General features: G+C 43.9%; 1 protein-coding gene across 1 annotated transcript in view; it reads left to right on the top strand.

The window, feature by feature from the left end:
* Positions 1 to 5,505: 5,505 nt before the first annotated feature.
* LOC140064631 (inactive phospholipase C-like protein 2) overlaps positions 5,506 to 13,410 on the top strand; it is a 66,251-nt gene continuing 58,346 nt past the window's right edge. Inside the window, exon 1 of the mRNA XM_072111707.1 lies at positions 5,506 to 7,513. Coding sequence (XP_071967808.1) covers positions 7,274 to 7,513 — 240 coding nt within the window. The 5' untranslated portion in view covers positions 5,506 to 7,273. The remainder of the gene's footprint in view (positions 7,514 to 13,410) is intronic.

Here is a 13,410-nt window from a genome sequence, read left to right as displayed (position 1 = left end):
AGCTGAGTTTTCCAAACCAAGAAAATATTTATCATTATATACTAATAATTGTCTTCTGAGTGTGGCTAGAAGAAGAGGAGCCTCCGGAACACAAATAAAATGTCATTCAATTTTATCTATTTGTATATTCGGTAATACACTGATGATAATTAGACACCTTGTATTAGAAATATTCTTCCTGTAGAATTTTTCCATATTACTAGAATTCCTATGTTTTGCGCACATTTCATCAGATTCGTCTAACATTGTTCACTCCATTCTTCCCTCATTAAAATGACAATGGCAAATATACAAAGGCAATCGGAAATAGTGGGGAATAAATAATCCCTAATAATAGAAGGGTGTAGCGACTGTATCCTCCCACGTATCCCCCTGACGTCACCCTACTTCCAATCTTATTACAAAACAACGTGCCACCAACATCACCTTTAAATTGTTCCGCTATTGTCCTTGCTGACAGATTTCATAAACTAAATGGAGGCCGGATTAAGTGCGGAGAATAAATGTATTAAAAATGGAGAGAGAGAGAAATCAAAGCTATTTTGTGTATTGAAAAGAGTCGTTCAAATAAATCCCTGTTAATAGAGATTGTCGAACAACTCCAGCCGCTTTCTTCCTGATTACATGGCTAGATGGGTTAACTCTTGTGTGGAGGGAGCAGGCGGGTGTACATCTACCTACTGGGGACAATAGCTGCCCCCATCTGGATTTCAAGCAGTACATTATAATTGATTGTCTGGCTGCTCGTATAGTTAATGCAGCTTATGAGGATTGTGCATTATATTTTAAAGGGCCAGCATTCACATCTGTATGCTATTTCTGATTTTAATGGCTTACATACTGACCCATTATATTCTATATGGCTTTTCACCTATGGACCGTGCAAAATAGTTCACGGCTTGCACTGCTTTAAAGAGGACCTGCCCCAATTTATCGGCAGGACCTCCGGTAACGCTATCAAACACTGCGGCGGGGTACAGTGTAATCATCGGACAGCTTGCAAAGCTGAGGGGCGGGGTTGAGGCGTGGCTAGGGGGCGGTGACTGCGCCTCGGACCGCCCCCTCATGAATACATTTGCAAGCTGTCCGATGATTACACTGTACCCCGCCGCAGTGTTTGATAGCGTTACCGGAGGTAAGCAGCTCCTAGTGCCGATAAATTGGGTGACAGGTCCTCTTTAACCTCGCCTGCAGATCACAGACATCCAAAAAATAGGTCTGCATAAAAAAAGGACAGAATGTCTTCAGATGAAGCTGGGGATGCAGGTTTCTTGCCATTAAATTATAGGCAACCATCTTTTCTTTAGGCTACTTAAAAACGGATGCGGCTACAATTGTGACACAAAAGGGAGTGAAAATGGATGCATTTTTTTTGTGGTTGTGAAAGAGACATGTCAGTCTCAAGGAGCCAAACTAATTTGGCCACAAATGCAGTGCAGTGCTGTAACACTGTGCTTTGGATAGATTATTAGGGACATACCGTCTGTATACATCCACAGACACTTAACCACATGCCCAATATATCATTCTCACTTTCCCTGATGCAGGGGGTAGTATAATGACATTACAGCTTGATAAATGGAAGTGTAGGGCAGCACGGTGGCTCAGTGGGTAGCACTTCTGCCGTGCAGCGCTGGAGTCCTGGGTTCTAGTCCCCCCAGGTCAACATCTGCAAAGAGTTTGTATGTTCTCTCCATGTTTGTGTGGGTCTCCTCCGGTTTCCTCCCACACTTCAAAACATACTGGTAGGTTGTTTAGATTGTGAGCCCCTTGGGGACAGGGACCAATTTGGTAAGCTTTGTGCAGTGCTGCGTAATCTGTGTGCGCTATATAATTAAAGAATTATCGATTGTGTGCAGTCTGTGGATATGGCCCCGTACGTCAGTCGTACAGGACGGAAGTGCTTGCATTATATCAAAACGATGGGAGGACTTCTTGTCTGCCAGCTGAACTGCAGCGCAGGCACTCTAACAGTTAATACAGTCCGGCCAGCAGACATATTGGCTTGTATTCACGGACTGCAATGACAGAGCTTCAGCTATTATATAAGAGTGTATTCATGTTTTATAGATTGTAAGCTGGACCATGTTATTGCTCTGTTATTTTATCCCTTTATGTCCCCCCCCCCCCATGATCTGTAAAGCGCTGTGGAATATAATGCCGCTATATAAATACGTAAATAAGCTTATAAATAAGTCGTCTAGGCCAACCTATAAAAGTTTCCTATAGATAGTTTCCTATCAAAATTGTGTCATTTATCTGACCATCAGACTTAGCTTTCCATCCGCATAACTTAGACCAGATGTTCCAAACCTAGAACTACTGAACTGAACTTAGGGGGGCCGTCAACCCCTGGTGTCATGTGTTGCCTAAATGCAAGACACCGGAGGCTTGATTACCGACCGCATGCACTTCTTATGGAAACGCATATGCGACCGGCTGTGGCGCGCTCCCGGGCGCTTTGATTCCATTTCTAAATGGAGCCAAAACGTTATCGTGTGACAGCAGCCTTAGAATGTCCATTCACTACAGTACTACTAGGTTCGGTCTGGTAAATCCCGCACAGACATGCAAAGAGGTTGTCATACAAACTCGCTCATGTGCTACCACCGACATTGGGGGATAGTCACATCTGGCACATTTCTGCCCCTGCCTCATTCATTTTCATGGGGTTGTTGAAGAAACACACATGGGGTTGTCAAAGATGGATGGGACTGGTGCAGAAATTTAGATTCCACTTTTCCTATACATTCACCTTTAACCTTCTTGTGTTCTCTTCCCTCCCATGTCTTCTGTGTATCCTTCATTTCAGTATCTAACATGGAGGACGGCACTAGAACAGCATTGCAGATGCACTTACACTTTCTTCCAAATGAAGGAGGATTTTTCGTTTGCAAAAAGTCACCCTACACTCATAGGTAAATCTAACATATTGAGAAGTTGTCCAGAGGTGATGGAAGCTTTCTTATATAATCAGCTCTTCTCCTGACCACGGTTTGTGCCAGTATGGTAACTCAGCTGTATAGAAATGATTGATGCATAGTTGTAATACCACGCACCTCCCATGGTCAGGTGAGGCGCTGTTTTTAGAAGAAATAAACTATCTTTTAAACCCCTTTAAGACTGGAAGTTTGATTTCTGGTGCAATTTTGATGCAACTTTTTAGGCGCAAACATCTGTGAATAGCAAAGACAAATGCGGTGCAAAGTTCACAGTGCACATGAAAAAGTCACAAATTAGCAAATCCACCATTGTGACAAAAAAACCTGAAAAAAATCAAGCACCAGATGGTTACCCCCTCCACCCCCATTTAGCCCGTCTTTCTTGCACTTTCTGGGTGATTTTCATATCCATGTGATTATACTGTATCTACAGAGATACTATTGGAGACCCCCTATATATAGTACTGTTTTGGGAGACCTTTTTCGACCTTATGGACTCCCTTTAAATGGGAAGTATTTGTTGTTGTCCTTCAAAAATTCAACTGATATTTAAAGGGGTTTTCCATATGTTGCTTTCCTTCTAAAACAGCGCCGCTCCAGACCTTGGGTAGTGTGTGGTATTGCATCCAAGCTCCAATCATCTCTATCTGTGACTCAGTTCAGGAAATCTAGAATACAGACTGGTCAGAACATTAAGAAGAAGACGCCAAAAGGCATTGGGTCTAACATATGGCCTAATCCACACATTCAGATTGTACAATAAATTTATGGGATAAATGGGAAGATTCTAGGTAAAGTTCTACATCTGCCTTGAGACTCTTCTTGGGTTTGGCTTCGGTATTTAGCAGCCCCTATGACAAGGAGTTGTGGGTTATATATAGATATGTATATATAGCCGGGCTATACTTACTAGTCTGCCTCTGGATGTTGTTTTCCTGTGTGTACATTATCTTGTCACATATTGATCAGTGCTGTGATTGCTTTACTCTTTGTAGCCCCCGGCTGTCTATAGGTTAACCCTTGGTGTACCCCATTGCTTACATTTCATGTGCATAAGTAAAGCAGCTGCAGGGTATCTAGAAGTTAATGTGATGGGAAAATGACTGGATACGGTAAAATTAAACCTCACAGGAACGAAATATCCTAGATTTGGATGATTTTTCCACATTGAACATACAGACGTAGATGCTACAGAAATAATTATCCCAGAAAAATTGCTTCTTTGAGAGTAAAATTTGGAGGTGCACACAGGGGGTGTAAAGTATTGACCGAGTAAGGAAAATGATGACCATGAGGGAGGGACATACGTAGACGCTAGACACCTCTAAATGTAGTGATACCCTCAGAGGTATGACTGCACCGCTGGGCATTCCCTTCTACATGCATCCTCAGCCTGGCCGGTTGTTAGATGTATTCTGTAACAAAACAACAAGAGGGTATCGTCACAAAAACGTTATTTATTATCATAGTGGGGTAAAAAAAGAATATTAAAGGGTGAGGGTGCAACTGCTGGAACCCAAACCAATCATAGGACAGGACCCCCAGTGACCCAGAGAACAGGGGTCCATTCAATACAATGTGAGTGTGGGAAATTGCCATGCACTGCACTCCACAATTTCTCCCATAGAATTGTATGGAGTGGCAGGAGGTATTTGCAACCTGACCCTCCACCCAGTAGTCAGAACGGGACCCTCTTTCTATAGATCACAGGGGATCCAGTTCTTGTGATTGTGGGGGACCCAGTAGTCGGATCCTCATAACATGTAAAGTGATGGTAATGATGGTTGTAGTTATTCTGGTTAAAGCGGAGTTTTTCAGGAAAACCCATACAATCCTGGTCTCTGTGATTGGTTGGGAGACGCGTGATCGCCTGGTCCTGTATGCCTACAGATCGTCATTCCTCAGCCACTGATTGGTTACAGGAGTCCATCCATATGCATATGCTGTAGTTACAGCATGGCGCTACCACCTGACTGGTGCAGGGACTGTGTGTCCTGCAGATAGGCCAGCCATGCTGATTTCTGGATATTTAAAAAAAAAAAAAAAAAAAGGATAACAATAGCGCACAGTTCTGGGATTTTTCTACTGAGAAGTCATTTTAAGACACAAAATGTGTCTGTATACACGTAAAAAAAATCTGTTATAAAAAAAGGGACATAAAATCACTGACATGTGAATGGGGCCTTAGGCCGTTATCACTGGTGACGTGTATGTACACACAGGTTTGATGCAGCATCACAATGCGTTTTTCCCGGAACACATGTAGGCTGGCCCTGGCATCACATTGTAGATTTCAGCAATATCCCTCCAATTAGATATTGTACAACCAAGTAACTAGAAAAGCCATATGCAGCAAGACCAGTCACATCACCCTACTGTCCAGGAACCGCACCATCTGACCAGACGCATATAGAGATATCTTACCACAGGGGAGGAAAGTCTCAGATATCTCAGTTCTTCCTTTAGCTCATAGTCAGTCATGGCACAATGATAACACAACTGTGGTGGAAGGGTTAACACGGCAGCGCAGGGGTTAATGGTGCGGACCCCGGGTGCAGCACATGTGAGTGAGGAAGTCCCAGCGCCGAGGACGGGGGAGGGGGCGGCTCCACACACGGGAGGACGGGGAGACGCTGAGCCGACAGCACAGGCAGCACCCGGGCAGCCCGACACAGCCCGGATCTCCTGCACCGAGGAGACCTCCGGACCTCAAGACATCTCCAGATCCCTACTGATCCCTCAACCCTGCAGCACAGACCTACTCCACATCGCTCACCCTGCAGAAGAGATCCCCGGACCTCAACACATCTCCACATCACCTGACCCTGCAGCACATATCCCTACTGATCCCTACTAATCCACTGACCCTGCAGAAGATGCCTATTCGGTCCCTTAACATAGCAGCATAGATTCCTAGTACTCCACTAACTCTGCAGCACATATCCCTAGTAATCCACTAACCCTGCAGCACAGATCCCGAGTAATCCACTAATCCTGCAGCACAGATCCCGAGTAATCCACTAACCCTGCAGCACAGATTACTAGTAATCCACTAACCCTGCAGCACAGATCCCTTGTAATCCACTAACCCTACAGCACAGATCCCTTGTAATCCACTAACCTTGCAGCACAGATCCCTTGTAATCCACTGACCCTGCAGCACAGATCCCTAGTAATCCGCTGACCCTGCAGCACAGATCCCGAGTAATCCACTAACACAGCAGCACATATCCCTTGTAATCCACTAACCCTGCAGCACAGATCCCTTGTAATCCACTAACCCTGCAGCACATATCCCTAGTAATCCACTAACCCTGCATCACATATCCCTAGTAATCCACTAACCCTGCATCACATATCCCTAGTAATCCACTAACCCTGCAGCACAGATTCCTAGTAATCCACTAACCCTGCAGCACAGATCCTGAGTAATCCACTAACCCTGCAGCACAGATCCCTAGTAATCCACTAATCCTGCAGCACAGATCCCTAGTAATCCACTAATCCTGCAGCACAGATCCCTAGTAATCCACTAATCCTGCAGCACAGATCCCTTGTAATCCACTAACCCTGCAGCACAGATCCCTTGTAATCCATTAATCCTGCAGCACAGATCCCTTGTAATTCACTAACCTTGCACCACAGCTCCCTATTTATCCCTTAACCCTGCATCATAGATCAGGACTAATCCACTAACCCTGCAGCACAGATCCCTACTAATCCAATAACTCTGCAGCACAGATCCCTAGTAATCCATTAACCCTACAGCACAGCTCCCTACTGATCCACTAACCCCGCAGCACAGATCCCTACTAATCTCCTGCAGGATATATCCTTACTAAGACACTGACCCTGCACTACAGTTGCCCTCTATTTTGCTGATTCTTTTGCACATATCTCTTGCCCCTCTAACAACGCACTGACCCTGCAGCACAGATCCCTACTAATTCCTTATCAGTCAGCATTGATCCTGACAGGCCCATTGATCCAGCAGCAGATCCCAGTGACAGAATAGGACAGATCCCCAGCAGTCCTCTACCCCTGCACAGATAAGGAGCAGACACTAATATAAAGCCCCAGTAGCTGAGATCCTCATTCATTCCCATTCATTTTCCCTGCAGCACCGTTGAGTAAGTACCACATGGCATAGGTCCAGATGCCAGTGGACTTCCCAGGTACCCGGCTCCCTGCACCACTCTGAGGATCTGGTAGGATGCAGCTAGGCTGAAGATCCCCCATCCCTCATGTGGGCAGTGTCAGTGTGTTTACACATCTAGCAATTCATTTCCTCCGGAGCAGCATGTCAGGCTGAGGCACTGAGTCTTGTCACTATGGCAGATGGACGGGACTCCGCAGCCTGTGCTGCAGCAGCTGCTGCTGTGGTGGGACTCTTGGGGGTGCAGGATGGAGGCACCTTTACCTCAGGGGTGCTCCAGGTACCTGAGCGCGGAGGAGAGGAGCTGCAGCTGAATGGCGGGTGCTCAGAGGACAGTCCACAATCGGGGAGGAGCAGCAGGGACCACTCAGGAGAGAGAGGACAGGGGTCGTCGCGGACTACTGGGATCATGAAGGTAGGTGTCCTTCTATAATACCGCATGTATCCAGATACCTCACTTCCAATATTAGCCATGCCCCCGTATCTGCAGTCAGTGTCCATGTATAATCTCACTCCTGCAGTATATGGGACCATAGACATTAACAGGGGCTTATTCTGGACGCTAAGGACTTGGGTCCCAATTTGTCTTCTCGTTCCCCTCGATACATAATCATTTCCCCCACAACATAATCTCCTATTCTATATGTCATCATAATGTTACAATGAATCGGTCCATTGCTGAAATATGTTAAAGGCATCACTGAGGTCTCACACGTGAATGTTGTGCGTGACCGTCACATTTCCTTGGGACACGCCACATCTTTCCTGCTGTCGCTCTACCTATTGTATTGTATGTCCTATTGTGTGACTTGAGGTTGTGGCCACAGTCTGGTTGTGAGAGGACATGGGGGGCATCCGGAAATCATGGTAGAGGTCACTGTCTATGACTTCATGCACCGGCAATCTGGACCTGGTGATCCAGCATCAAAATATGTGCCAAAAACCACTCTAAGAGGATCCGAAAGTGCTTTGTCCACTCATGTGCAGAATAAAGGAATAAAAAAATGCATGACATTGGTAAAGTTTATCCTATTTATTCCACATTTACTGGAATCCTCCCTGTGTAGATTATCCTGTTAGATCTCTCATGTCTAGATGTAGCAGAGCTAACTTTGTCATGTAGCTGTTCTTATAATTTCATGCATTTCTCATTGTGTAGATGATGGCTGAGCCATGTGCCCGCAGGCCAGGTGTCCATGCCATCCATCCTTGTCATTGGATGCAGATCATACCATGCGCCGCACTAATTTGCAGCTGGATCTAGGAATAGCCGCTCTTCACTTTGGGAAGAATGCAGAGAATCCGGTATCATATGTCTCATTGTCAGTGGGTTTCACTTTCAGACCTTGCACGTTACTGACTATTCTATACAGCAAGTCTGAGATTCCTCCAAGGATTTCATTGGTATATGATTAATGATTATGTTCTCAGATTGTCGTATATAGAAGGAGCCAACAATTAGATTGGATGCATGACTTTGCCATAAACTGTATCTTTATATAAAACCATAGATGGCAAACATAAGTTCAAGCCGAGTGTAGTCGTGAGATAGTTATCTGAAGATTATTGAGAGATCCATGTATGTATTTTTAAGGGAGTGAGTAGAGTAAGACTAGTGGCGCTTGTCTCATGTCAAGATTCAACATTTCCAAACCATGGCCCCCACAAAATATGCTGTGGAGCAAAAGGATTTTTTTTTCCCTTAAATCCATAACACATTGTTTATTGAGCATTGAGTAGGACGGCCCACTGGACACTTAAAATGTACCGAAATTTCATACATGATTAGTGCAGATGATAATAGTAAACTTTGTCACATATCTTATTAAATAAATATGTTCCCATGTCCTTCTTTTTCCCCTGCCTTTCTTCCTTATTTAAGTAGTTTGTGTAAATCGGCTTTCCTACCTGTGTCCACTGACAGCTGAGAGGAGCCTGATAAATTGTCTAATGACTTCACTCTTTACAGTCCCTGGATAGTCTTGTCTCCTCAGAGAGAACATAAAGGGTGAAATAGGTATGGAAAGTGTTAATCATTAGCCATTTATTTTTCTGAAGGAGTTAAAGCTCAAAAAGCTTTTTAGATACACTGCTCACTATAGGGGAAAGAAGAAAAAAGGCACAGTGACGCTGCTTTAACTAAAGGGGTTGGACACTTTACCTCATGTTTTTTTGTAATGTGAGTGTGGGGTAATTTACTAACTTACATCTATTAAAAGTTCTGCACTGCTTTCTTTTTTTGAATCCGATATTTGTTTAAAAAAAAACAGGCTAAAGAAACCCTGCTCTGCTTTCTTGATATGTAAATTGAAGCCTCCTGTATTTTACTTCATCAGACAGACATTCCTGTCCATAAAATGGCGACAAATGGAGGGTCATGTGATCTCCAACTTTCCAAGAACAATCGCCCTGCCAGGACCTTGATCTTGCATTCATAATCCTGGCAGGGCGATTGCTTATGGACAGATAGAGATCACATGACCCTCCATCTGCAGCCATTTTATGGACAGGAATGTCTGGCTGATGAGGTAAAAGACAGGAGGCTTCACTTTACATATCAAGAAAGCGATGCAGAACTATTACTAGATGTATATTGGTAAATTACTGAATAACCTGCCCCACACACATTACACACTCATTACAAAAACATGAGGTAAAGTGACCAACCCCTTTAATGAAGACATTAAAACGTTGTCTATTATCATTTGCTCTATTAATTTTTTTTACAGTTTTTTAATGTTTCCACATATAAACTGTGTATTAGTATTTTGGGGCCCCGCACCCTATAATCATCTGCTCACATATGTCCATTTGTGATATTGAATAAATAATTTACAACTATTGGGGGTCCAAGCAACAATCTGATTTGTGTGGGCAATGGGTGATGAGAAATATTGGATTATTGGCTATGCGTGCTTGCTTATTTTGGCTTCGGTAGATATTTGACAACATTTGTATAGCTGTCTGTAAAATGGAAATTGGGTAGCCATACATATTCCACTCAGTTGAGCATGTGTGTTCAAAAAAATGAAGAGTGAGCTAGAAGTGGACCCCTAGATGGTGTATGTTTACCCTAAGTTTTAAATACAACTTCTTTTTTGGGTTTGGGGTGGGTAAGTGTGGACCATAATGACACAATTAATAAATCTGCCCCAATGGATTTTCTTAAAGGACATTTACCAGTAGGATGATAGATTGTAAACCACGCACACTGACATACTGGTGTGTGCCTTCTCTGGCATGATCTATTCTTCTTTTATCTTCTTATATCCTGGTTTTAAGGGAAAAAGGGCTTTAAAATTATGCACATGAGCCTTAGGGGCTCCATTAACACCTATGGAGCCTGGAGCTCCTTAGGCTTGTTTGCATAATTTTAGAAACCTTTAAAAAAAAAAAAAAAAAACAGGGCATAAGAAACTAAAAGAAGAGCAGATCCTGCCAGAGGGGGCACACACCATTATGTCAGTGTGCTTGGTTTACAATACTTCATCCTAGTGGTAGATTAACATTGTTCAATACCTCTGATCAAGGCAGATCTAGCTGTTTGATATTTGTTGGGACTAACATGTGATTTTATGGTAGGGAGGTATGGGACATTTGGAGCAGGTGTAGGACCACTCATCCCTCATCAGTGCCGGATTAATAATAGTAGACTGGAATGCCAGTCAGGTTAATAGGTTGTTAACTAGAGGATTTTGCTTGAATAGGAAGAAGTTAAGTCTTCCTGGTAATAATGATGGATGCGCTGCCATCAGACAAGATGGAAGAAAGGACGAGCTGTACTTCATACTCCTCATCAATGCAAGACCTGCATTAGGAGGCAGGGTGGTAAATTATTCATGGCAGAGCAGGATCTGAGAGCAGGATACAAAGCACAGCCAGCCACCTCCAGAGACGACACAACACAGGGCTCCTCTGCCCCACAATGAAATATCATTTCCATAGGATGAAGGGGATGGAGACCTCAATGCTAATTGTGAATCAATAAATTACAATAATAAAGTTTTTGGATTTACTAGTCAAGCGCTTTATACGAGACATAATTCTGGGAACTATTGTGTGGTGACAAGGCGTTTATGATTATACGTCAGTTGATGTCAGTAAATTTTACCCCGTTAAACTTGTGGATCCCTCAGGAAGGGGATGAGATGTCCTTCTATATGAAATATCCTTTCCAAAGTCCAATTTCTTTCCCACTGTTTCTTGGGCTTTGTTCTGACAGCAGCTATTAGACTTCTCATCTTATGTGCTACAGAAACACTAAGCCTCACTCCTGCAGCTGATATGTATGGACATGTATCTAGTGGGTCTCACGGTTAGAGGGAATCTCCCCTGTGGAGAATACTACGTCTCAGTCTGATATGGCTGCTTGACGGAAACGTCAACTATAATGTATGGTTTATAGTAATAGTCTTCTCATATGGGAAAGTGACACCATAAGGGCCCCCTAAACCTCTTGGGCCCTTGTGCGACCCCCCCTCAAGTTATGCCCCTGTTCATTAGGGACTCCAAGACCAGCCATGGCGAGAGTCCTCTGACATCTCCAGTACTTATGTCTTGCCACAAAAGGTATCAGTAGTTTTGTTGAATCTTCTTTCCCTTAACATCTGCCTCGGAAGAAGTCAGGAGGCCAACGATGGAAATACTACAGATTTTTATCTAACGTCTAGTGGGCAGCTTTTTAAAGCATTATTGTTATTAACTGGTTTATGGGATCAGTTCCGTGAAAACGCCACACCTCTCGGGTTGAATGGGACGAAGGAGAGGTGTAGAAATCCATTATTGTATTTGTAGAGACCTACCCATAGTGCCAGACAGTTTACATGTATGGTTATATACACCTTTGAGTAAAATTCAGATAGTGAACTTCCTCATGCAAAAACTCCTTTTAGTTTCCGGAAGCCATGCAGCTCAGCCCCGCACCTTTAAGCGATGTGTCGTTCGTGAACGAGCCGGCACAAATAGCTGGCTCTTGTTCGCGAACGGCTGGAGCCGGCTCCCCTCAGTGAGCCAATGGCTCACTTAAAATCGGGTTAAAAGTGGAGTGGTGCGGGGAGCCTGACTGGCCTGCGGCTCCCTATTATATGTTTAATAGGGAATTGTTCAGGAGCCAGATTGACTCAAGGTTTCCTCTTGTGGTCCCAGACAGCGCAGGACGTGCCATGCTCAGTGTTATTTTAAAACGACAAATCCTTGACTGCCAGGGGACAGGAGGAGCGAGAAGGTTTGACCAGAGATGGATTATCGCTGGAGCTCCTGCTCTGGGTCCCCCGATTCTTCCTCTTTAGGGAACCCTGGAGGGAAGATACAATCCAAATTTCTCCATCTTTTATCCATTGTATTGATGTCCTCAGGGCAGCAATACGATTGAAACCTATCAACCTGATCAATAAGTTACTGCTTAAATTGTTGGGACTTTGTAACATATAAGTGGATTTTAGTCGTAGTTTGGGCACTCTGGGGTCATTTACTAAGGGCCTAAATCGCGTTTTTCCGCCTCGTTACCCGAATAATTTCAATTTGCGCCGATTTTCCCAGAATTCCCAAATCCGGGGGTGTGGCCGTAAGAAAACCCGACGGATTCGGAAAAACCGCCGTATTTTAAAAAAAAAAAGTGTTGCTTGACATGCGCTTACCTGCACCCAGGGTAGGGCGGTGAACTTCAGTGAACTCTGGTGGACTTCAGCGCAGCAACGACACCTGGTGGACATCTGGCGCACTACCTTAGTGAATAGCTGGAAGACCCGAATCCTCCACCAGGACCGGGCAAGTAAATCTGCCCCATTGTCTGTAAAAGGTTCGCCTTCACTATCCTAGAGGACGAATGAGTGTAACGGAGATATCCAAGCGTTGGATCGCTCCATAAATTAAGATTGGAATAGAAACTCCCTTCAAGTGATTGGTAGCGATTCTATTGGCCAGACTTCCAATTAACAGTTCGATATCCTGTGGAAAGGGTGTAACAATTTAACATGGGATACCCTGTTTATCGTATTGGAAATGACACAAATTGAGGGATTTTGTATTGGGTCATAGCTTTAAAAGTTATTATAAACCAATGGGACCGCCCTATTTCTTGGAGCAATTCAGTGTATATAGGGAAATAAGGAAGTGGTACAGGATTCCTCCTAAAACTATTTGGGATGTAATTCTTTGGGATTCTGTAAAGCGTCTGCAACCTTTGGGATTCTGTAAATTGCCAGCCCTAAACATCTGTCTGTGGAAAGTGTAAAGAAGAATTAACAATGAAATCAATTGTAGTTTTCTCAGTTCATGAATATCTAAAACACATTTTTAGATTCCCTAGAAGAG

Source organism: Engystomops pustulosus, chromosome 6 (assembly GCF_040894005.1).
Source record: "Engystomops pustulosus chromosome 6, aEngPut4.maternal, whole genome shotgun sequence".
Lineage (NCBI taxonomy): Eukaryota > Metazoa > Chordata > Amphibia > Anura > Leptodactylidae > Engystomops > Engystomops pustulosus.
The sequence above is the reverse complement of the archived record's forward strand: the minus strand, read 5'-3'. Positions and strand labels throughout refer to the sequence as shown.